The sequence below is a fragment of the Macrotis lagotis genome, chromosome 5, assembly GCF_037893015.1.
Source record: "Macrotis lagotis isolate mMagLag1 chromosome 5, bilby.v1.9.chrom.fasta, whole genome shotgun sequence".
Taxonomy (NCBI): Eukaryota; Metazoa; Chordata; class Mammalia; order Peramelemorphia; family Peramelidae; genus Macrotis; species Macrotis lagotis.
Genome location: NC_133662.1, coordinates 222,893,407 through 222,920,364, shown reverse-complemented (window position 1 = coordinate 222,920,364; position 26,958 = coordinate 222,893,407). Strand labels below are relative to the sequence as shown.

The following is a 26,958-nucleotide window of genomic DNA, read 5'->3' as shown; positions in this document are numbered from 1 at the left end:
GCTGAAGTGTGCAAATTTTGTGCAGTTTCATAATGCTTTCCTTTTTATAATGCACCCACACACCTGAGACTTCCTCTAAGTTCAGTCCGATTCTGGCCTTTTGGTCCTCCATTTAGTTCAGCAAACTCTGAAGCAGGTTATTATCAGAGCAGATTTGGAAGTGGCAAAGTTTTGGGGATTGGGGGTGAGAGGGGAGGGGTCTGTTGAAAGGGGCAAAGAGTTCAGTTAGATGAACTGACCATTCTATACAAAAGCTAGGACATCTGTCCCTGGTTGCCTTAAAATCATCTAACCTTAAAGAGTCTTTTCAACTCCTTTTAAATTCTTAGTAATTTCAACTAAATGTAACTAGATTAATTAAAGAGGGCAGCTAGGTGCTACTCTGAATAGACTGCCAGGCTTGGAGTGGGAAACTCATCTTCCCAAGTTCAAATCTGCATTTAGTTACTTATCAGTTGTAGTACCCGTTTCCTCATCTATAAAATGAGCTAGAGAAGGAAACAGCAAACCAGTCCAGTATCTTTCTTAGGATAAACTCAAATGGGGCCACAAAAAGTTAGACAGGATTGAAAACAACTGAAGTAAAGCAAATCTATCTGAATTTGGGTAACTGAAGAAAAGCAACCGGTTATTCTTCAAGCTGCAAAGGGACTATGAACCTATGCCATCATTAGTAAGCAGAATTATGAAATGAATGCTGAACAATATTTTCACTTAAAGAACATCTTTATTTAATCTTTTATATACAATATTACTTTTAATCTGTAAAAATTACATATGGAGGACATGACTGGAAACCAATTTTGGAGCAGCCAGTGAGTATCTCATTCAGGTTAGAACCACAGAATCCTAGAATTGGAAAAGGCCCTTGGAAGTCATGGAACATAAATTTCCTGCCTAATGGACAAAATCCCTTCTTTGATATTCTTGAGACACAATAAACTGTCCTCTGTTTGAATACCTCCACTGATAAGAATATAAAACCCATGAAATAGACTGGTAACAGTTCCTTGGGTTGGATCACTTATATCATGGGAAAAATGAATATTGGGTCACAGGGCTGCCATCCCACTACTGATAATGTGGGTTGGCAGTCCAAGTTACAAAAGCAGTCATTAAAATGACGGATCTCCTTTTGAATCAACCAAATACGAACCAGTAGATCCCTGATAACTAGTTCTTCTTAAAGTAAGCTCTGGGTTTCTATTGAGTAGAAGCTGTAATTTGCATTGGATTCTGTGGAGCTTCCTTCCACAGCTCCAAGCCTACAAGGAGCCCGCAGCTGTTTAAAATGCATTGTGTCTGTCTGTGTGTGTGTGTGTGTGTGTGTGTGTGTGTGTGTGTTTTGAAGCCCCCAGAGTTGAGACTAGAGGTAGACCACAAGACTCCAAACAGCAGCTTATTAATAAAATGGGGATGGCAATACCCTGCTCACTCTGAAAACAAATTTTTAAGGGATTTAAGAAAACGGAAAACATTTGTTAGATTTTATACTGAAAAATCCTCTCCAACACATTCTGTGCATAGAAAAGTGTATCTTAGCAATAATGTGATCAAGTTATAATTTTTGAATGAATTACTGAAGTCAAACCAAGTTTAAAAATGGATTTGTTAAACATTGAAGATATGATGGGTTAAGAATGGCAAGCCTGGGGTGGCTAGGTGTCATAGTGGATAAAGCACCGGTCTTGGAGTCAGGAGTACCTGGGTTCAAATCCGGTCTCAGACACTTAATAATTACCTAGCTGTGTGACCTTGGGCAAGCCACTTAACCCCATTTACCTTGCAAAAAAAAAAAAGACAAAAACTAAAAAAAACCCTAAAGAATGGCAAGCCCTCTCATGGAGTGACAACATTGCCTTGGATGGTAAGAAGCATCAACGAAGCAAAGGGTGGAGGGAGGTGGAGAGGGAACACAGAGGGAAACTTTTTGAAGGATGCATCTAAGGGAGAGGGGGTCACTAAGTAAATTTAAGACAGCATTTTTTCTGCATTTTTTAAAGTCAGGCTTATTGCTACAGATGGGAGGACCAACTCAACTTTTGCAGTTCACAAAATATCAATATGCTGACCAAAAGAAAAAAACAAACCATGTCATTCTTTTCCATGAGTTTTGCTCCTTTTTCCTTCCACAAGGCATCGGTTTCTCTGTAACACTGAAATCAGAGGTTCTCTGGGACCTATGTACTGGGTTTCTGAGAGTAGTCTGAAAGTGTGGCAGGGTGGGGGTGGGGGGGCGCAGGGTGAATTCAGAGAATAAAGGACATTCTGGAGAGCCTTTTTAATCAAAGGATTCAGACATGTAGCCTTAAAATGACACCACACTGAAAAAGACAACATGATCTTGTTTGGGTGAACATGGCAGAGAAGCTTTGAGGAAGAGGCAGATGGCAGGTGTCCACCGCCCCCCATTCTGAATGGCAGTCACACCTCACCATCCCTCATCAATGGATTCTGTTCTGAAGACAACATAAAGTGCAACTGTAGGAAGACAAAATGTATACACAGATAGCCCTGTTCAAACACACACACACACACACACACACACACACACACACACACACTAGGTGAACCAACAATTAACACAGGTGTCAAATGAAAAGAAGCGCCAGTTACTCTAAGAAGAATTTTCAATAGGCTCTTGTTCTAGTTCTGCAGAATAAACTCCATCCTGCTGATCTGAATGAGCTGAGGTAACAGAAAACCACCTTGAAAATGTACTTTTTCCGAAGGCCTTCCTCTATTTGGTTAACTGTAAATACTCTGCTTGGAATCTGTGCAGTCAAAACCAATACTTCTATGTTGGGCATGCCCAACACAGACTGTAATTAGCTTGAACCCCCCCCCACACACACACCTATATGCCAAACAAGTAGTCCCATGTAGTTTTTTTTTAAAAAGAGGACTGTATATTCTAAAGTGGATAAGGTTGGGAACTAGTGAAATGGAGTAACTAAAGATTAACGTTTTTCTTAAAAATTTTATTTCAAACAAATATTTCCATGCTCAAAAGAATAAAAAGGAAATGAAGTACAAGACAATTACCTAAAGGTTGAAATGACTTATTTGAGATTGTGGATTGAAGAGCTAACATTCTCTGCAGTATTTAACTTTGTTCACTTAGTGAAGCTTCTCCAATAGGAAGCATATTATTCTCTGTCTATAGACAAGTAGCCATTTCTTAACTTCTGAGATCTCCGTATCTGGTTAGATCAATATGCTTCGCTTATTATATTTCTATAGAGAAGGAATTTAGCATGGGTTACATCCCATTATGTCACCCTTCAATAGGAATCGAAATATATATTATTTGGAACAGGTTAATATTGTTATATTAAGTAGTAGTGCTATATTACCACTCCATTAGCAGATAGTTATAACTGTGTATTAGATTAAATAAAATTTGGGGTTTCTCCTATATTATTTTCTCTCATAAATCTCTCCCACCCCAAGACACAAGCATAAGTAACTAAGAGGATATTAACCATTTGATCAAAAAGTCAAATGATTTTTTATTCTTGTCCAAAGAACAATAGGATGATCAGATATGAGCAAAGGAACCCTTGGGAAGAAACAGATTGAAGCCCAGGACAGAGGTTTGGGAATGGGCAAGTAATTAATCTTTGACTAGATCTTTAATCTAAGAGAAGTCAGATCATCCCTTTTCTGTGTTAAATCCCTCGTTTTTTGCAAAGAAGCAAAAGTTGTGATTCATAGTGTCACTGAGAAAGAGGTGTGGGGATTATATGAGGAATTTCCAGGTCTCTGAGGCTGAGGCAATTCTCTCTGTGGGAATATTCGATCACATGAGATTTGAGGGGAGGAGGAAGCACAAGGATTCAGAAAATCAGGATCTGTTTTAAAGAAAACAATGTGGCAATCTAAGTAATAAAGCTAGGAAAGGAAATTATTTTCCCTTTCAACAAAAACTAATAAGATATGCTCACCCCCCCCAAAAAAAAACTCATATTGCATCAAACAAATACACCTTAGTCTGTAAATCCAAAGGAGTGTGTGGTATCAGCAAAGTTGCCTCAGTGGTGATATCTTCATTCATTCCAATGGTGCATTTATTACTGAGTATGTTTCTGAAACTTTTAAAAATGCCTCGAGGGGAATTTTTAGTCTCAAAAGCATCACTAAACCTATTCAACAGACTGGTTCTAAGACTTTTGGCTCTTTCTAAAAAATACAAATCCACATTCAAAAGAACAAAGACTGATCAGCACAGAAGACAGTCAAAATTCATTACCTTGTATCAAACTGTATCTTCATTTCTCCTGAGTCTACAATGAAAGCCTTTCATAGTGATATTTGAATGGACATCTTAACACCAACCTGGTGTTACATGAGACTGGTATTTCATAAAGGATCAACTCTAGAGAGGTCTAAAAAACCGAATTGATAAATATACAACAGCTTATGTTTTTTATTATGTGTTCTTTATAACAAATGACTATCTTATGGACATTTCCTGGAAAAATGCTCTTGCTCTGCTGATTATTAACAGAATTTATCTGTGATCAGGTCAATGAAGCACATCTTCTTTGGCTCCCTGCTGAGGCTTAAAAATATTTCTAAAATATATTCCCTTTCAGTTGTGATAGAATTCAACTTGGGAGGGGAGAGAATATAATCACACTCTTAACTGTTAGTTTATCATGGATTATATGTAGCCACTTAAAATATTATTTTTTCAGAATATAGTTTTTAAAGAAATAATTTTAAAGAAAACAACTGGTTATATAATTAACATGAAACGGTATAAGGATTTTTTCAGCTCTTTCTACGATCTGAATAAAAACTACTAAAAAATGTTTAACATCTTTTTAAATATGAGTTATAAATTATAATAATCATTACCAGAATAAAGGATGATAAATTTTCTTAAATGTATTATAAACTTTTTCCCTCTAAGTTGCATATCTCAAATAATTATAGGGAACTTTTGTTTATATCAACAAACATTTTAAAGGACAGAAATAGCTTCAAGAAAGACAATGTGCAATGAATCACTATGCAGAACAATGAAAGAAATCCAGGTATTTTATAGGCAAGAATCACAATTATGAGACTTACAAAGATGTATGAATGAATCCTGGATTACAAGTTATTGAGACCCCTGTGAAGGCCCAGGTAGCACAAGATGTTAGAAGGGGTTGAGTCAACTCTTATGAAAAATCCCTGCTCTGCTCTGAATCCCTACAGCACTCTGATGCTCACTTAGGGTGCCTTGTCTCCACCATACTCTGTGGATCGCACATTAAGGTACATTCATGCTTAAGATAGGGACTGGATCACAGGACTTCCAAGGTTCTTTTTACTTCTAAGATGCTGCGAGTTGCTTCATTCCAACGGAAAACATCTGCTCCCCATATCAGATGACAGGTCCCTAAAGCACCCATACACCACTTGAGGCCTCAATTGGTTGATTCCCCTGGTAACAAGTAACATTCCCGTGGTATTAATGACATCCTTTAACCTAGGTTCAAAAGTAAGACTTCAAAAATGAAATGAAATGGCTTTAAAACGTAAAGATTCAAGACTTCCCTTCCTGACAAGCTATTTTTTGGTTTATTCTGGGCCCCAGCTGATCACATCATTTGTCATAGATGTATCTGGAAAAGGCTTGCATCTCTCTTGGAAAGGTGTTGAGGTGCCAAGGAGGTAATGCCTGGAGAACTACTGATCAATCCCTGGCAAAGTCAAAAGGACCGACTGGCTTTTCCAGTCAGGAAAAATCTCAGAGCTCATGTGGTTCACAGCCCTCCTTTGATGAGGGAAGCATAGGTCCAGGGAGCTTTGTGCCTTGGTCACATTGGTCACACAGTAGAGGCAGCTGGCCCTGGCCACTCCAGAACACTAAGCCTGGGGGCATCGAACAAGAGTGCAGGAACCCTTGGGAACCAGGACCAGGCGTTGGAGGAAACGACAAAGCAAAACATGAAACTGCTGATTTACTTTGTAATTGAGTTTAATAGCCTTTGGTATTCTGAGAAGAGAAAAATGAAATATGTGGATGACTCCTATTCTTCCAAAGCCTCTATGGCCCCTCTTCTGTGCTCCACTAAGCATGGCCTCTGGGTGGTGGAGGTGGGAAAGGAGACCACTGCCAAGGCTCCAGGCTGTGCCCCCAGAGGAGGATGAGCCACTTGGCAATCTTAACAATTCCTGGCCAGCCGAAGGCACATATCCTCTTTCCTAGTCACCCTCTTTCCATATGCTGATCCACTTTGGATCTAGGCAAGGCCAATTTTATATCCATTCCATGACTTGCATATGGGATTTCCATATTTAAACATACTTTTTTTGGAAAATCAAATTATTTTCACCATACTCTTCTAAAATCATTCTTAAAGAAGGATACTTAAATTACACAAAAAGTACTTGGTCTTCATTATATTTTTTTGACTTACAAGTAGAATAAGGAGGCAAGATTTCAGAATTTGGTGGGAATACTTAGAGTCTGCCAAAATTAACTCTTATAAGGGCTTAAATTATCTTCTTTACAATATAATCTTGAATGCATACTGAAAAAAATTGTTTAACAATACATAGCCAATATTTTGTGGATTTGACACTATGATTCAAGGTAATCAGACAGGATTGAATTAAAATGCAGAATTGAAACACATTATTTCCTTGGAATCTTTTCCCACTTAAACCCATCACACATTAAATAGGGAGGTTTAAAAGAAAAAAAATATATTAAAATGTTTTAAATCCCAATATAAGATTGAGCAAATAGTTTCAAAAACTGTCCAATTACTAATAAAGGTAATATCAAAACTTCAATGACACTAAAATCTCATCTCAAAATGCCAGTGGGAGTTGTTTGCAAAGTAAAATAGTAAAGAAAGATGGTTTGTGGTGTCACAAAATTACTTGGATCCAAAAATATTTAATCCCAAGATAACATTTATCTTCCATTATTTCATGCTACTGGGAAAAAAAATATGCTCTCTCAGAAACAATTAGGACTGGCTAACAATATAAATATCAGTGCAAAATCTTTCACCTTTCAATGAAAGGAGATGCCACAGCTACATCTCAAATTGAGATGTCTTATATACTTATCTGCACCACACCTTTATTGTTGAAGATTACTGACAATTTTTTGGTGTCCCATAATGTCTCCAGAGAAGGCTGAATTGATTTGTGGTGGGACTGTCCATCCAGCTAATAATGAGAGAGGGGCTAGGAGGTTGGGACTGAAGTTTTGGTGTCTTATTCTTTTTTCAAGTTGGTTGAGTTGTAATAACAATTTAGTTCATCAAGGCAATGAAGAAAAACAAAGCTATAGGAGAGTGTTTTGAACAAAACCATTCACAATGGTTGAAAGGTGAATGACTATACTGAGTTTATCATGGAGGCTAAAAAGGCTAGTATTTACCTGATGGATCTGTGGCTTGAGGAAAATTTTCCCCTTTCCCTTCCCCAAAAAACCAACAAAGCTTTTTTCTTAGAACAGTTTTCAAGGAAATATGGAGGGGGTTGTTTTTTGTTTTTGTCATGCTACCAATACTTGACTGAGCTACATGCACAAAATTCCCAACCTAGATTCTCAAAAAATAGTGGGTATTAAAAATACTGCAGATTTGATAAATTCCACATGAAGACAAAGACAGGGAAAGTATTTCCTTGTTGAACTCATGTCCCAGAAAAAAACTAACTCAATCAAGAGGTATTGTTGAAACAAATCGGGTGTTTGAAATGGCTGCCAGGCTGGTCATTGAATGGGGACTTGATAATTCAGAAAGACATAGGGGACTGTATTTCTCTTTCAGGCTAAAATCCGGCGGCTGTTGCTGCTGGTGCAGTTCTGCTGTTCTACTGTTCTTGTTTCACGATTCCTTCCAATATTAAAATAGGGTGTAGGAGTGAGGGGAGGGAGGGAGGGAGGAAAAACAAAGTATTTAAGATCCATTCCATGTCAGAAAGAAACAAATATGTAATTCGCTGTAAAGGCTATCAGTAACTCTACAGCACAGAGCTCCGCGTTTCTGTTCATTCTCATGAGGCCATCCTCCTTATTCCAGGATTCTAAATCAATACAGTAACAATCGGCATTTCCCCCATATGACCTTCTCATTAGGATTTAAAGCACATTAGGTCTCTGTCCTGCAAATTGTGGAGCATATTTTGGTCAGGTATAAAATGGAATAATTTCAAAGTCAATTTATCTATAGGTTGAAGAGCTTCGAGTAGAGTAGTCACTTCTCACCCTGCCATCCTGACTTGGGAGGCCCAGGTTTCCAAAAGTCCCCTCTCCAGCCTAATTTCTGCATTGGTTCATGTAAACAAAACACAGGTGAGTAAAGTCTCTCCTCTTGAGCTGCTTTTACCGTAAATCAAGATTTCCTGAAAGTGTGGTGTTGGCTAAATGTAACACAGGCAGAGGGTGGGCTTCTGTATTAAACACCCAGTGGTCTAAAGGTAAAAGATCATCATTGGAGAAGAGCAGATACAAATACCTGAAAATGAAAGAAATAAAAAAGTAGTATTAGAGATACATCAAACAGAAGTAAGTAGAATGGTTGAATGTCATATCTAGATGTTAACGGCAAAAGAAACCAATATCTTACTTTGAATAATGTATATGCAAATCCTAGAAATGGACTTAGTTTACCAGAAATAATTTGCCATTCAGCAATGCATTCTAATATGACATATCAAATAGATGAAAACCTTAAAATGTATTTTCTATTCACAAATGTGAACCACATATAATAAAAATACATGTGAAATTAAAATGTTAAAATGAGAGCCATTATAAAGCAATTTTTTTCTGGTCTATTATTGTTTTTAAGATACCTACAATTGCAATAACATATGTTGGTAGACAGTACAATTAAACAATACTTCAAATTAATTTCCCAAAAGAAATGAAAATTTACATAAATAGATAAAACATTACAAGGTATATCTCTGAATGCAGAATATATCTGATTTTTGAGTAGAAGCAATAGAGTCAAGGTGTACTGACTACAAACTCTATGGTTTCAATCTACTATCAGTAGCACTACTTAAACTGAGACAAGGAAGAGTATAGAGGGTCTGGTCCTTCTGGTGATACGGGATCACTGTGCAGGATAAATATTTTAAATAATCCCATGTTACTTAAAGGAACTTAAAAAGGCAAGACTGATATATAAACAAAGTTTGATTTATGTTTGGCAAATTCCAGACTGAAACCTATTGGATAGCCAGCATAATGTGATGGCAAACAGGTTGGGAGTCTGGCAATCTAGGTTCTAGGACTGATTTTAATTATTAGGAAGCCATGGAAAAGTCATTTAACCTCTGAGCTTCAGTTTTCTCATTTCTAAATTGAGAATAATATTATTTCACAATGTAACTATTTCATAGGTATTGCAGAAAGCAGTAGACATCAGGTTCACCTACATTCTATATTCAAATCTGAGCAATTATTCTGATAGGGGCATCATAAAAATAGTGCTATTAAGACCATCTGGTTCAATCCTCTTATTTTATATGAGAAAACACAGGGAAGTTTTGACTTGCCCAAAGTCATAAAGTTAGCACTAAGGATGGGAGTTGGAACCAAAGTCAGGAAATAGGCTGAGGGAATGGGCAAACAAACAAAAGAACCTGACCATAAAAAACTATTAAGGTGAAAGGATGACCAACCCAAAACATCTACCAAGAAAGAATGAAAAATGCTCAACAACAACAAAAAATCAACCATAGTTTGGATATAAAAAAATGAAGAATTCAAAATGTTCTTATAAATGAAATAAAGAGAATGACAGGAAATAATTGAAAAAGAAATGAGAGTGGTAACAAGAATTGGAAAGAGAATTAACAGCATGGCCCAATAGGCACAAAACTTTGCCTAAGCAATAAATTCTATGAATATTAAAATGACTCAAATAGAAGCCAGTAAGACAACAAGAAATATTAAAAGAGGGAAAGAGGAAAAAGGAGAGAAAACAAGAAGAAAAAGAAGGTATATCACAGCAAAAAAAAAACCAAAAAAACAAAAAAAAACACACACCTAACCAGGTTTTTAAGGGATAAGCTTAAAAAGACTATGGTGATATCAATTTAGAAATAGGAAATTGTAGGAGGAACAGAATAGAAGGGACATGGGACATGCTGTCCAGCTCTTGGATAGGTCTTTTGCTTTCCTTGACCCTCAAGTTGTAAAACTGGGTAATTCATCTATTTCACACTGTTGCTCTGGGAAAGCTCTTGTAAATTATAAATTGATCCTAAAAAAGGAGCTAATTAAAGTGATTAAAAATAAGAAGTTTTAAGTTAAATTTCAGTAAAAATAGGCATACTTAATCTGCTTTTAGAGAGAAGTTGAAGTCTTGGTAGTAAAATTTTTAAACCACGAAGAGTCTTATTAAGAGTCATTAAACATATAAGAAATCATGAATTGGTCAGACTCTAGAGAAACATGGAATGAATGATAGGAACTGATGCTGAGCAAATAGAGCAGAACCAAGAAAACATTGTACACATTAAACAACATCGTGAGTTGATCATAATGGATGCAGCTGCTCTCATCAGTTCAGAGAGCTAGGACAACCCTAGGATCCTGACTGACTATGGACAATGCTATTCCTGCTCAGAAGAAGAAAAAAACAAAACAAAGCAAGAAAAAAAAAACCATAATCCTTCAGAATCTGAATTAACATTATATTCACTTTTTCTTAAAGGTTTTTGCAAGGCAAACGGGGTTAACTGGCTTGCCCCAGGCCACACAGCTAGGGAATTATTAAGTGTCTGAGACCGGATTTGAACCCAGGTACTCCTGACTCCAGGGCCGGTGGCTTTATCCACTGCACCACCTAGCCACCCCTTATATTCACTTTTTAAAAATTTCTCTTATGTATTCTTTTTCTATCTCATGGTTTTCTTTCTTTTCCCTTAATTCTAATTCATAATCTATAAACATATTAAACAAAAATGTGTATGTACAATATTCACCTGAGTGTTCACCACTGGAGGGGTGAAGAGCAGATGGGAAGGGAGGATAAAAGGAAATTATTTAACTTAAAAAATGCATATGCATGTGGATGAATGTTGAAAAATTTTCGTAATATGTAATTGGAAAAATAAAATATCACTTGGAAAAAAGTTATCAAAGGATCCTCTGAACTTCTCTTTTTAGGTTATCTTATTTACCAGAAACTTTGGACCCAGAGCATGTAGGAGGCTATGAATGTGTGAAAAAAGGACGAAATCCACTGCTCCCCCTCAGGTGACATAATTTGTTGTTTGCACCCGAAGATGGAGGTCCAGCCAGTTTGTTCCAAGTTGGGAAACATACTTGTGCAGTTGGGACCCTCCTATCTTCATAGTCTTAGCAGTTTCCAAGGAAAAGAATGTGGCTTTTGGCACCCCCTAGCTGCTCCTCTTTAGGAGGGGTTACTGCCCCTTTCTCCTCCCATGCCACACCTTTCCTGTTTTCTCCTCCTTCTTTTGTTGTATGTCATAAATACACAAACTTCTCTAAGGACTGTCAATTCTGCATTCCAATCATATGTTCATTTCTCTTGTAATAAACCTCATTTTCACATAAGTCTTGTGGCACTGTGATTGCCTATTGATTCCTTAATTAACCAGTCAGGTCATTTCTTTTAACACCTATGGTCCAGTCCTGACATTGAACCTGTCAAGAATCATTTAGATGAACCTTTTCTTTGATAAAAACAAAACAGAATGAAATGTGCTGCTTCATAAGGCAAGTCTGTTTAAGAAAAATACAAAGAACATGAATAAAGGAAGTGGGAGAAAATGTGGCATTAATGTTATATGTCTTAAAAATACAAATTAAGAAATGAAAATAGCTTTCTGTTTCATTGCCACGCAAAGTAAGATTTGTTTTATTGTAGTTTCCTCTGCTGTGGAAGAAAATGGGACAGGTATTTTAAATTGAACATTCATGTAATTTTCCATAATATCATAGAATAAATCTAGGAATTAATTATCAAATTTGAACTGTCTGCCATGATTTCTTTCATCTCTCTTACTCCATAATTCCAAATCTTTCCACACTTTTACCAATCTTTTTCTCCCTGCTCTAATTTCAGAGAATAAAGCTAGATACTTAACCTATATCATGTTCCTATTCCTTCTCATTAAAGCAAAAACAAACAAAAAGCACCCTGACCCCGATTAACCCTTTTCTACTTCCCCTTCCTTGTTCCTCATCTTTTATACCTCCATAGTTACTGGTTCCTTTCCTTTTGCTTAAAAGCCAAACCATGTCAACAAATGTATGTTCCTGAGAAGATCATATCTCACATATTAGCTGGCTACTCACCTAGGCCAACTATATCTACCTCACTTCCCCTCACACTTCCCCAGACCTGGAATAGCACCTTTAATCCAGATCATGAGGGAAATAAAATTTCCTGGGTTTTAGTTGATTTAATGCATTCAAGTTTTAGAACTTTTGCCAGGGACTGAGATGTAATGATTGTTGAGCCTACTAGAGCCAGTCAGCTCCACACAAGTCAAGTTTCAATCAATAAATCTATTAAGCACATTTATGTCAGATGGTAAACTCTAGAGATATAAAGCCAAAGATTGAAGCAGCATCACAGGAAAATATATACAGAATGAACACAAAGTTTGGAGAGAACAAGCAGTGAGAGGATCCATGGTATTCATGTAGAAAGTGGTGTCTGAGTTAGGTCTTCTAAGAAGTGGAGGTGGGTGAATTTCAGGTACAGGACATGGGGTTGAATGCCACCAAATAGGCCAGCAGAGCTGGATTTGAAGGACAAAGTATAAAGGGCAGTAATTTATCAAGGACCTGGAAAGGTGGGAAGGAGGTGGTGAAGATATATTTGATAAAAGAGATACCAGGGAACCACTACTGGAGAGAGAGAGAGAGAGGGAAAGGGAGGGATGGAGAAGGGAAGGAGCAAAGGGAAAGGGAGACAGAGAAACAGAGAAAAGTGTAAGGGTGATATGGTCAGACCATTATTTTTACTGAAAACAACTTTGGTAGCTACATAGAGATGGACTGGAATGAGGAAAGGTTTTGAGGTGGGGAAGACCAAAAAGAAGGCCATTGCAAAAGTCCAGGTAACAGCTGATAAGGGCTAGGCTGAGGCACTGGCCACGTTAGTGAAGAGAAAAGAATCTATATAAATTAGGGTGACAAAACCCCAACATCTGGCATCTGCCTAGATATATAAAGTAAGAGAGAAGGCAAAGGTTCATTCCTGGATGCCTGGAAAGATGATGAGAATCTTGACAGAAACAGGAAAGTTTGGAAGAGGGGGATTTTGGAGGGAAGATAATGAATTCTATTTTAGACATTCTGACTTTGAGAAATTTTAAAAGAAATCAATTCGAAATCTCCAATAAGCTATTGTTTTTGCATCCTACTGTCAAGATAAGAATTAGAGCTGGCTTTTACAGATCTGGAAATCACCTCAATGGAGATGACAGCTGAACCCCGGGTTACAGAGGAGATCAGGTAAGAGAGTATTAGTAGGAAAGCAGAAAGCAGAAAGCCTCAGAGAACATCCCTGATTAGTGGATGTGACATGGAGATGGAGAAGGAACAGTCAGGCCAGGAGGAGGAGAACCAGGAAAAAGTTCGAGTCATGAAAATCCGAGGCGGGGATTGGGGAGTCAAAGGTAGCAGAAGCAATGTTCCCTGCCCTCTTTAGTTGTTCCTGTTTCTATTGAGAAATTCAAAATCCTGAAGATATTTCTGACTCTTTCCTCTTTCTCTTTATTTAACCAATTTCAAAGTCTTGTGGACTCTCCCTCCACCATAATCTCCCACTCATTCTCCTAAGTCCATTCTCTGTGACCACCTTGGTACAGGCCCTAAATCACCTCTCACATAGACTATTCCAATAGTTCTTCTTCATGTTTCATTCCATCTCTTTTTCAATCGTGATGAGCCAGAACAAGCTTCCCAAGTCACAGAATGTTGCTCTACTATTCAAAAACCTTCAGCTGCTAACTTTGGGATAACCAAAGACTCTCCATGATCTGGTTTTTCTGGCCATACTTCACCTTACTCTCCTTCACTATTCACTGCTTTGTTCTGGTTTTTGGTTACATTTTAAGTTCCAACACCCATTCAATGTTCAAGACAAAGTGGACTATAGCTATTCTCCAAGCTCAGTTCACCATTGGCAACATTTGTGCCTTTGTACAAAGCCATTTGCTAGCATTTAACATGCATCAGACTTGATTACCACAGCAGTAAGTCTGTAAATGAATATAAACAGTATTGCCATTTTTATTATGTTGACAAGATCCAGACATGAATCCCGACGACAATCTCTCCAAATATTTAAGTCATTATTTCCTTAAAGAGTGCTTTAAATTATATTCATTATCTAGAGTGTGTACAATGGAAGATTAACTGCTAATATTTTATGGATTTTGTAGTTACACTATATAGGATTTACTCTACTATTATTTGCTCCTGAATGTTATAAAAATTATAACTAAAACTTTAAAAAACACTGTTGGTTTTAGTGGGTTTATTTTGTAACTTGCTACTTTAATAAAATTATTACCTTAATTACTTTCTTTGTTGATACTCTATAAAGTTTTCTAAGTAAACAAAACAACACCAGAAAAAGAAGTTAGCTTTGTTTACTCTTTTTGCTTACATCAAGTTCTTTAATTTCTTTTTTTTGTTTTAGGCTAGCATTTTGAGCGCTATTTCAAATAATAGGGGGTAAAGGGGTCATCCTTCATTTATTTATGTATTTACTTAGAAAGCAGCTAGTGATTTTTTCATTGCAGTATTATAAGCTTTGGGGTTTAGGTCTATACTTTCCTTACATTAAAAGATAGACTTCTATGAACTCATCTTTTCATCAGTGATATGATTCAATTTGATCATAAATAAATAATTTTAAAACTATATCAAGGTTGGTTTTTAATTACGACTTAGTAATAAACATTTATTAGTGATGTCTGTTTACAATTCTCTTAGGTTTATCATTTCTTGGTTGAGTTATTAAGACTTTATTTAATCTCATAAAGGGAGTTTGAAATTCAGACTTTCTTTGTATTTGACAATAAATTTATTTATTATAGATATTTGGATGGTAGACATTTTCAGGGAGAAGAATTTTAAATCCATGCCTTGTCCTTGCGTCAAATGTTTGATTTGTAAGAAAAGAAACAAACAAATTAAATAATCCAATTTATAATCCAATATAAGTATACAAAATAGAAGTAATAGTGGGATTGAGAATGAGAAAGATGATGAACTTTGTTTATTTGTAGGGGTTCAGGCACAGATAGGACATTCATTTAAAGTTGTCCTAAATTTAATCTGGAAAAAAAAAGTTCAGAGAAAATGAGAAGTCATCGTTATAAAAGGTCAAAAACATTACTAGATATTAAATCCTAAATGAAAACAAAGCCTCATTTTAAAAAAAATATTACTTCCAGATTATCTTCCTATGCTATAACAGAGAACAATTACATCTAGGGTACTCAATTCCTCATTCAATTTAATTCATTTGAAATCTGTAGAAGCTTATACTACTCTGATGACTATTATATCTGTAAACATAATACATAATAATTGGGATATGTCATCTACTAATAGACCACATGTAAACTATGAGACAATAAAATCATTTAAAAGGAAATCTCCTTACTTCAGTGTCTCCGCAAGGAAGAAGCTCTGCTGCACGTCATCATATGCAGGAGCAGAAGAATACACATCTTTGATCCCAGAAAATCCACCTTTGACTCGACAATACTTTTCAATAGCCTAGGAAAGAAATGAAAGAGGAAAAGAGAACAAAACAATTCCATGAAGCACAAATTTTGAGGGTCAACTTCAGCGAACCATGATATGCTGAGACTTGATAATTCAAAGTAGGATTTCTAATCAAATGGAATTTCCACAATGAAAAGCCTTAACTGAAGCACCGTCCTTACAGCATAAATCTATTTAACCTTATAACATTTTGACAAAAATTCCCTCCCTTTCTACTCTGAAAATCAAAATAGAAGGGTCTTTTCAATTTATTTGTTGAGATTTCTTTTTCACAATGGCTGAGCTGTTCCAAATCTAATAACAGGGTAAAAATTCACTAATTCATCTGTGTGAAGACTCCTAGAATTGCTTACATACATCTAACTTGTTGCTGAAACCCTCCAAAGGTACTGTCTCTCTTGTTATGATGGTGTGTCTTATTTTTCTATGTGAATCGCTCCAGAGCTTTGTGCATAGTAAGCACTTCATAACTGCTTCATTCATTCACATAGGAACTTAATGAATGAATTAAAATGATTCACAGCATGTCAACTGCATTCTAAATTGGCAATCCTGCAGTGTTTAAATGATGGCTTTTGAAAGTTTCAAACGCTGCTCTCTTCCTTTGCTTTTATACAGTTTACCATCTAAAGGCGCCTTGCTTCCAGTTTACTTCTATTTTACACTGCCCCCACTCTCAGGATACTATAATCCAGTGGTGCTAATTTCTTGTTATTCCTCCCTGTGTCCCTCATGCTTCTTCCTCCTCTGGCCTTCTTCACATCTCAGCTAAAATCCCACTTTTCTAGGAAGCCGTTCCCTTTGCTGAACATTTCCAATTCATCCTTTCTAGAGCTTGTTCCATAGGTGTTTGCCTATTGCCTCCCCACCTCTGCAGAGCAGGTACCATTTTTGCCTTCTTTGAGTGCCTAGCATATAATAATCAATTAAATGCTAGTTTTCTTCCCTTCCCCTTGAGGGAAACACTGGTGTAGAGTTCGAGCCCACCTACAAAGTACAACAAAAGAGAATCATGGAAAACTTAAAGAACTAAGTATCATCTCACAAATCAGGGGAAATGGACCTCTAAAAAATGTGGTGTATGAACTTATGAAACTAGACCATCCTTAAAACATTTATAGAGGAAAACAGAAAGACAAAAAATAAATGCAGACAAATGTAAGCATTTCTGTTGTGCTTTGCTGTTAAAACTGATGACAATGGTATCACCTAAGCTGAATGCCAAGGCCTCAGGACCTCATCAAAGAGAAAGCAGAACTGGTACTTAAGAAGATGACATCAGAAAAAGAAGACAGACCTAACCAAGTACAAAACAAAGACATTTCTGCTAGAGGTGACATCGAAGACATAAGGGGGTAGATTTTTTAAGCTGACCCAAGAGAGAAGGATAACAAACAAAAAGGAAAGAAGACAAGAAGAATGATGTTTAAACAAAAAGGTGACCAAGAAGACATTACTCAAACCTAAATTAAATATTAATTTCTTTTCTTTAGAAAATATTTATGAGAATAACTGATGAAAAATAACATTAAGAATATTCATGATGAAAACATGGCATGGTTACAAGCAATAAAATGACTGGTCCAGTAAATATATGTAGTCACATGGTTTAAGTTAAATCACATTCTTCAGTTAAAAAAAAAATCCACTTGAGAAAATACAACCCTAAAACACTTTTTGACCAAGTGATTCCTGGTCCATATACATATAGATATGATCACATAAGAAAACACTTCTCTGATTATGACATGTGACTGGATAACCCAGCTCACCAAGTAATTTTATTAATGTCTATCTTGGCTAGAGTCGACACTGACCACATGGACAAAAAGTGAGCCACTGAACCTACTGACCTTTCGTGGTAGTTGACATAAAGGAACATAAGGAAAAAGGGAAAACCCCTTTTCACTCTCTTCAAAAAGAAAACAAAATCCTTCTCTTGTTGCCCCCCATCTCACACCAGCTCTGCCTGCCCAGTGCCCACCTCTTGCAACTTCTGCTTTACAATGAACAAATTTCATCTCAGAACTATTTCTCACATACTCTCATCTCCTTGTCCTCACTGTGACCTGCCTGTCTTTCCTCACAAGAATGTGCCTTTCTGATCACTCCTATTTTGGTTGATTTTTCTCTCCTCAGATGGTCCCAGTGGAAGAACCTGTATGCACTCTCCTTCCCACCGCTGCTTCCAGATACTCCCTTCTGTAGCATCCATCACACTCAGCAACCTCTTCTTTGAGATTCAGTCCCCACCATCCTGTTAGCTGTTATATCTGGCTACTCAGGTCCCCTCCTTTCTCAGAGACTTCAGTACCTAGCTCACTGTCTTTCTCAATTACTAATCTAATACTAAGAAACTATTTTTGGTTTTCATAAAGATGTTGACTTTTCAGCTCTACAATTGACTCCAGCTCTAAGACCTACTCTTCTGTTTTACTATACACTATTTTACTATTTGGCTGCACACAGGAATGGTTATACTTTTGACCTTTATGATAGCAAAGAACTAGAAACAAAGTAGAAGATAAAAACTGACTGAAAAATGTCCATTATGGTGTATAAATATCAAGAATTCAGAAACAAAAGGGAAGATTTATGTGAACTGCTGCAGGATAAAGTAGCGAGAACTAGGAAAAGAACAAAACAAACAAAACTGTTATACAATTCTAATGATCAAGCAATCTGGTCCTGCAGAGTTGGGAAAATTCAATGTTAGATAAAAACATGCAGCACTGGACTTAGCTGATGGGCTGGTGATTTTGCTGAACTCTTTATCTCTCTCTTCACTTTTCATTCTTTGTCATGAGAGATAGCTTACTAAGGGATAGAGGAGGGTTATTGAGAAGGAAGGTGATACAAAACAAGAGATTTTATATTTTAAAAATGTTTCCCCATAAAAAAAGAATTTATGTCACCACATCTCTTGCCATGGTATAGATCAAGACTTCCTGGGCTGGGGAAAAAGAGGACACTTTCTGGGCAGCTGTGATGCAGGTAGGGGACTTTTGAGTGCTGGGCCATTAGCCAAGCCTGGTCATGGAGACCCAGCTTGTTGGGCTCGGGGGAGGAGACGGTGAAAGTGGTGAGAGAGGCAGGGATCAGGGCTGGCCACATGGACTGGATAGCAGCTTTTTCAAGGCAAGTGTACACTAGGAAAAAACTGCTGAATTGCCGAGCTTCCTGAGGCCAGCCACATACCCTGCTTGCTATATTTCTTATTTCAACTGGTCACTTCCCAAAATATCATCTATTACAACTTCCTCTGATTAGGAAGACATGAATCCCTTTGAGGGTCACTTCTACCTCTCAGATATATATAGCAATCAGTTCCTTCATCTGTCGAATGATGCTGAATGGAGAACATGAAGCAAAAGCTTATTGTGGGAGGGCTTTGTTCCTTACTCCCCCTAAGCTAAAGGGGTTTTTCACTTACCTCAGTTGCCTCCCAGCCCCACTGCCTGTATTTGGGGTCATGAGTGAATCTCCACATGTACCAGTAAGTTTCAATGACTTCTGGGCGGAGAATGTAATACTTTTCATTCTGCCGCACAGCAACGGCCTCTGCACCACCATCAAATTTGAATGCTTCAGGACCCAGTTTTAACACTGCAAAGAGACAAATAAACAAGATAAATGAACAAGAATGCTTTGTTAGGACTTTTTTCTTTTGAAAATATTAAATATGAAGTGGAGATTGTAAAATATCTCTTTAACAGAAAGCAAATCTAATTTTTGATTCTCTTTTTAAAACAGGGCAACTATTAAAGTTTTAAAATGGACTAAGATTATTTATAGTCATATGAAAAAAATACTCAAAATAATTATCAATAAGAGAAATGGCAAATTAAAACAAATCTGAAGTACTACCTCACATCTATCACATTGGCTAAGATGGCAAAAAAAAGAAAATGATCAATGTTGGAGACAATATAGAAAGTTTGGGACACTGATGCAATGCTGGTGGAGTTGTGATCTAATCCAACCATTCTGGAGAGCAATTTGGAACTACACTCAAAGACCAATTAAACTTGTGCATATTCTCTGATCTAGCAATAGCAATACTAAGTCTATATCCTAGTGAGATCATAAAAACAGGAAAAGTTCCACCTGTTCAAAAATATTTATAGCAGCTCTTTTTGCAGTAGAAAAGAATTGGAAATTGTGGGGATGTCCATCAATTGGGGAATGGCTGGACAAGTTATGGCATATGAATGTTATGGAATACTACTGTTCTATAAGAAATCATGAGCGGCTGATCTTTAGAGAAGAGCTGATGCTGAGTGAAGGGAGCAGAACCAGAAGAACATTGTACACGTTAACTACAACACTGTGAGGTGAGTGACTATGATGGATGTAGCAACTCTTTTTTTCCTTTTCTTTTTTTTTGAAAGACATGTTATGGAAAATGCCATTCACATCCAGAGATAAAACTAGGTATTCTCAATGCAGAGCAAAGCATATATACTATGTTCACTTTTAAAGAGCTTCTTTTATGTTTCCTTCCTTCGCTTAGTTCTAATTCCTCTTTCACAACATGACTAATAGAATTATGTTAAATTCAATTATAAAATTATATATGTACAACTTTTACCAGACTATTTGCTGCCTACTTTATTATGTAATTGGAAAATTAAATGAAATTTCAATAAAAAATTTAAAAATTTTGAAGATTTTTAGGACAAACTATATAATTAAGTTCCTCTTGAATAATTCATTTCAACCCAGTGTTAATCCACCTATAAAACAGGAATCCCATGACCTTTCTGGTAAAAATGCAAAACAAAGATATAAACATAGTATATGTGTACACTTTTCATTTTAATTTTAAATAAAATATTGGATTGATTCATTCTATGTAAAAAAAGTTTTATTTTTTAAGGTGAGAAGAGTTAGACAAAGGCTCAAGAGTATTTTTAGCTTCATATTTAATATATTTGAATGGGGAAATATTGAGGTTTACAATGAAAAATTTCACTTTTAAGATTCCTTAATTTTCATTTGAAGCAAATTTTTTTTCCTTTTTTTATTTTTATTTTTTTGAATTTTAAAATTTCCCCCCTAATCTCACTTCCCTCCCTTCACCCCCCCCCATAGAAGGCAGTCTGATAGTCTTTACATTGTTTCCATGCTATACACTGATCAAAATTGAATGTGTTGAAAGAAAAATCCTATCCTTAAAGGGGGAAAAAAAGAGAGAGCAAAATTACATAATGAGATTAACTTTTTTTTTTAAACTAAAGGTAATAGTCTTTGTTCAAACTCTATAATTCTTTCTCTGGATACAGATGATATTCTCCATCACAGATACCCTAAAACTGCTGATGGCATGAGCAAGTCCATAAAAGTTGATCATCAACCCTATGTTGCTGTTAGGGTGTACAACGTTCTTCTGGTTCTGCTCATCTCACTCAGCATCAGTTCATGCAAATCCTTCCACAGGCTTCCCTGAATTCCCATTCCTCTTAGTTACTAATAGAACAATAGTGTTCCATAATGTACATATACCACAATTTGTTCAGCCATTCCCCAACTGATGGACATTCACTCAATTTCCAATTATTTGCTACCACAAACAGGGTTGCTATGATTTTTGTACAAGTGATGTTTTTACCCTTTTTCATGTTCTCTTGAGTATAGACCCAGGAGTGGTATTGCTGGATCAAAGGGTATGTACATTTTTATTACCCTTTGGGCATAATTCCATATTGTTCTTCAGAAAGGCTGGATGAGTTCACAGTTCCACCAACAATGCTTTAGTGTCCCAGATTTCCCACATCCCTTCCAATACTGATAATTGTCCTTTTTTGGTCACATTGGCCAGTCTGAGAGGTGTGAGATAGTACCTCAGAGATGCTTTAATTTGCTTTTCTCTAATTAGTAATGATTTAGAGCTATTTTTCATGGCTATGGATCACTTTCCTTTCCTCATCTGTAAATTGCCTCAGCATATCTTTTGACCATTGGGAAATGGCTTGTCTTATACATCTGACTCACTTCTCTGTATATTTTAGAAATGAGTCCTTTGTCAGAAACACCAGTTGTAAAAAATTGTTTCCCAATTTACCACATTTCTTTTGATCTTGGTTAGTTATTTTTGTCTGCAGAAAAGCCTTTTAATTTAATGTAATCAAAATTATCTAGTTTGTTTTTAATGATGTTCTCCATCTCTTCCTTGGTCATAAACTGTTTCCCTTTCCATAGATCTGACAGGTACACTATTCTGTGATCTCCTAGTTTGCTTATAATATTGTCTTTTATGTCTAAATCTTGTGCCCATTTTGATCTTATCTTCATATAGGGTGTGAGATGTTGGTCTAATCCAAGTTTCTGCTGTACTAACTTCCAATTTTCCCAACAATTTTTATTGAAGAGAGTTTTTATCCCAGAACCTGGACTCTTTGGATTTATCAAAAAAGCAGATTATTATAATCATTTCCTGCTGTCTCTTTTCCACCTAGTCTATTCCACTGATACACTACTCTATTTCTTAGCCAATACCAGAAAGTTTCAATGACTAATGCTTTATAATATAATCTTAGATCTGATGAGGCTAGGGCCACCTTAAAGCAAATTTTCCACAAAGAATAGTGTATTTAAAAGAAATTAAACAATTATTTTATCAAGTCTACAAAATTTATCTACTTAGATCCTAAACCACTTTTAGGAGTTTGGGTTAGGGTTCAAATTATCTTTAATAGTTTACCTCAGTAAATGGTCCAGTTATCAATTTCTAAACACACAGTAACACTCTCCTCTTTAAAGACAATAGCGGACCACTACTAAGCAATAGGGAAATGCATGAATAGACAAAGAACTTTCCATATCTTCCAACTCCAACTTCCAGGTCAATCTTCCATTGGGATCCTATTTGAATGTGAGCTGCAATTACCTTTGCCTGCAGTTTCTACTAGCTGTACCTTCCTAGTAACAGTATTCAGAGGTAGTATTTGTTAAAATAGTACTTTATTTTTCACTTCTTCCATCAAATGGAAGCTTTTTCTTCCATATAGCAGGAAATTGTCTCTTTGGAAGAAAAGACAGGACATCAGTTGAAAAAATGGCAAAAGAATGCTGTAGTGGGGCAGTTAGGTAGCACAGTGAATAGAGCACCAGCCCTGGAGTCAGGAGTACCTGAGTTCAAATCCGGCCTCAGACACTTAATAATTACCTAGTTATGTGGCCTTGGGCAAGCCACTTAACCCCATTGCCTTGCCAAAAAAAAAAACAAAAAAAAAAAACCTATAAAAAGAAAAGAAAAAGAATGCTGTAGTAAAAAAGAAACATCACTGATCCTCTTTTGGTAACCAAATTGATTCTCGTGAATCAATGAGTCTAGTCATTATCTCTATGCAGAAGACACCCAGATCTCTCATCTTTTTATCTCTCTGGATTACCTGCCTCATATTTGACACAGCAAGACATACCATCAACTTCTTTCCCTCCAAGAATACTCTTCTTCTCAAATCTCTCTACTTGTGTTGCAGGAATTACCAGTCTTTTAAGTGTGTAATCTTCAAATCGTTCTTGACTCTTCTCAGTCAACTCACATATGCAAACAGTTTCCAACCTTGCCAACTCTACCTCCTCCACAGCTATCACATCTATTCCCTTCACTCTACAGCCACAACCACCATCTTGGCTCACCACTCTTAGCCCCGCTTATTCTGGACTACTACCAAAGCTCCTAAGTAGTCTTCCTGGTTCAAGTGTCTCTCTCTTCTCCAATCCATTTTCCACACAACGTGATCCTTTTTGTGATCATCACTTCCTTTTCTTTACTAGAAGATCAGTAGCCATCTTTTTAATAATAAGCTTTAGCATTTCTGCCAGAAATTAAATTCAAGCTCACAAGTTCAAAAGGAACCTTTTCTTTGTATTTTGGAAACTTTTCTCAACAATCTTCCAGATAACACCTTACAGTTGTACATATCCCTACCTGCCAATGTATTCTTATTCTCTCCTTATTTATCCCTGTTAGTCACTGTTGTCCTGTGTTTTCCAGTTAAAAAATGTCAGAGGTTCAAAGGATCCAAAATAATAAAGCCTGTGACCTCAAATGTTGATCTAGAAATGTACAAAATATAGGAAACAAGCAAAATGAAGTGGAGATCTTAATAGAGAGGGCCTTACAGCTGCATATAACTGAATCTTAGTAAAATGAAATCCATCACTGGACTTTGACTCTGGAAGAGCAAAATTAACTTAAAAGAAACAGAATAAAGAGGAGGTAGGAGATACCACTGAACAGAGAAGATACATGCAAATTTCCTCATTCATTCATATATATGAATGAGGAAATTTGCTTCTATTTTCTCTGCCAGATAGAATCTGAAGTCAATCAGAACTAAGGAACTCTGACTCCTCTCTATATTCATAGTCATTGTCAACCTATTGACCAAGAAATGAAATCTGATCCTTTCATTGATCTTCCTCTTTTAGATTTTCCAGTGTAGTTGTGAACCCTGATCCTTTTTGTCTGTGACTATCCTTACCAACTTGAGGTCCTTCTGAACCATCAACTAGTGACACTGTTTTACACTATCTTACCCTGCTACTGCTCTCATCTTCTGTTAGCTTCTATCTTGGTATGTCTTTTTTAAAACTTTACATTAACTGATGAGATCCACACGTGTGAGTTAATTTCTTTGGATAACTTTCCCTCATTGAATTACTTTTCATGTAAGGATTTAATTCTTAAAAAATTTCCCTTGTCTCCCTGGATAACTTCTCCTGAAGAATTTTAAATTCTTGAATTCCCCCTATCCTACTCTGAACGCTATGAAATCTGCCGTGCTTTTCTTCTCTTCTCTATCACAATCCTGAGAAAGGAGTGGAGATCATCTCTATCATTTCTGTTCCCACTTCTAGCTGTCATCTTGTTCACTGCAACAAACACTTCACTCTTGGCAAGAATCAGCTCGGAGAAAATTTCTTATTCTTAGTTGTTCCATGTTTTAAATTATGAGATTATTAATGAAGAACAACCAGGAAATTATTAGCTACTCTCCTTTTTGGCAGAGAAAGAACTCCAGCAGATGTCCAGATAATTGAAGTCTCCCATCATTCCCCTAGTAAACCTCAGTGCCAGGCTTGCCACCTGGCTCCTGACTCCCTCATCTGTTTCCTCTTTCTAGGTGGGCTGGAGCATCAAACAATGACAAAGTCTTCTTCTGCTTCTTCTTCCACTAATCAGTATCCCAAATATTTTCTATCGCATTCTCCCTCTCTGGTTCCTGGATTAACTCAAATAATATATCTTCTCACCATATAATGCTTTCTCCTAGTCTGCCTTTATTTATCCTGTTTCATTTGAATTGATTTTTGCCCTTCCAGAGTCATTATTACACTGAGAAACAGCTGCATGTGAGGGTTTGGATCATTTTGGGTTAAGATCTCTAGTCAATTTTGCTTGTTTCCTACACTTTGTGTAATTCTGAAGCAATATTTGAGGCCACAACTCCATTCTTGGATTTGGTCCCCTGTGAACTTCTAACTATTTCAATTACTATCCTATCCTTTCTCCTGTTTTTCAACCACACTTCACAGTATGTATCAAGGCTGGTATCTAGTTTCCTTCCTTCCATTTTTTAGTTGAAAGTGCTTTGATGGAAAACAAATAAAATATTTATATAATAATAAAAAAGCACTTCGATTAAAATTTTTAAATATTCTTTTTTAAAAAAAAAATTCCCAAATTAAAAAATTCCAAATAGGGGTGGCTAGGTGGGGCAGTGGATAGAGCACTGGCCCTGGAGTCAGGAGGACCTGAGTTCAAATCTGACCTCAGACACTTAATAATTGCCTAGCTGTGTGGCCTCGGGCAAGCTACTTAACCCCATTGCCTTGCAAAAAAAAAAAAATTAAAAAAATTCCAAACAAAACAAGTATTTTCATATACAAAGACCAAAAAAAATGACTGTACATGAAAATGCAGATTATTTTAATATAATAATTTCAACACAACTCTTTGAATTAGATTTGAAGGTCATTAAGAACATTTTTTTTTACTAACCTTTGTTAGATATATTCCATCCCTATTTAGGATCTGTCATGGCTATGCTTTGAGCTATAGGTCAAAAATCCAAATTCCAATGGAAACACCATTGCTACCAAATTATTGGTTAAAAAAAAATAATCACAAGATCAAGAACTTGAGAGTACTAAAGACCTCATTCAACTTGATAGTCAGATAATGACTACTTTTTAAGGTTTGGTCACTAAATAGTGACAAATCCAACTATCAATATAATTGACTACATTTACATCTTTCTTGTTCACAAAGACAACTCTATTGGAATTCAAGTATACTATGTCTATAAATTTCTATGCTTTAACCAATCATTATTGTCAACAAAGAAAGAAGTTAATTTGTGTCTTTTTCCAATCCTGCAACAAACACCAGTCTATAATTTTCCTATCATTGCTGACAATAGCTAAGCAATCATACAGGCTAAGTCTTTCAAATTTCTGGGATATATAGTTCATCTAGCCTTAGTAACTTGAACTCACCAAGAAGAACTAAGTTCTCTGATCTCCTCACTTATGTTCAATGAAATTCTCTGTTAATTATTTTTGTTCTATCCTTCCCAATCCCATCTCTTTGGTAGAGAAAACAAAAGCAAAAAAAGTTCAATAAGTAGTTCAATCTGTTCATCACTGTTGCTTAGTATCATCTCAATCACTGAGTAATAATTGATCTCTTTCTTGATTATACTTTTTTCTTTCTCCCAACTGCTAAAAGTCCTTTTTTTGTTCTTAATTCTTCATCAATAGCTTTAGCACAGTCTAGGCTTTGAGGCTCTAATAATAATTTTATAGCACTAGAATTTAAATCAGAATTTCAGAGTTGGCAAAGAAGCTTGGGAATATCTGTGGACACCTGAACAAGCATCATCTCCATAATATGGAATCCTGTGATCTTGTGATATTAAATTATAGAAGGATACTAATTTTTGTTGGTGAAGTCAAGCAGAAAATCATATATTTCAATACTACATTATCATTTTTATAACATTATCATTAGCCCAGAATAACTTAAGTACGTCCTTTGAAGGAATAGAGGATAAAGTTTAGCACCAATTTTCCAAAAAAAATTCAAAGTAAATAAAAGAGATTTTCCCTAAACTTGTATGCAACTGACACCTGAAACTACTACCAAAGACGTCATACTTGGCTCACAAAGAGTTTCAACAGTGTTAGACATA

At 36.3% G+C, this 26,958-nt stretch overlaps 1 protein-coding gene across 2 annotated transcripts in view; it reads right to left on the bottom strand.

Moving 5' to 3' along the window:
• Window positions 1-1,297: 1,297 nt before the first annotated feature.
• Window positions 1,298-26,958, bottom strand: part of MAN1A2 (mannosidase alpha class 1A member 2) — a 202,123-nt gene continuing 176,462 nt past the window's right edge. For both annotated transcript variants that reach the window (XM_074188551.1, XM_074188552.1), the window contains exons 11-13: window positions 19,188-19,360; window positions 15,630-15,745; window positions 1,298-8,474 (exon numbers count right to left, since the gene is read on the bottom strand). In XM_074188551.1, coding sequence (XP_074044652.1) covers window positions 8,342-8,474; window positions 15,630-15,745; window positions 19,188-19,360 — 422 coding nt within the window. In that variant the 3' untranslated portion in view covers window positions 1,298-8,341. The remainder of the gene's footprint in view (window positions 8,475-15,629; window positions 15,746-19,187; window positions 19,361-26,958) is intronic.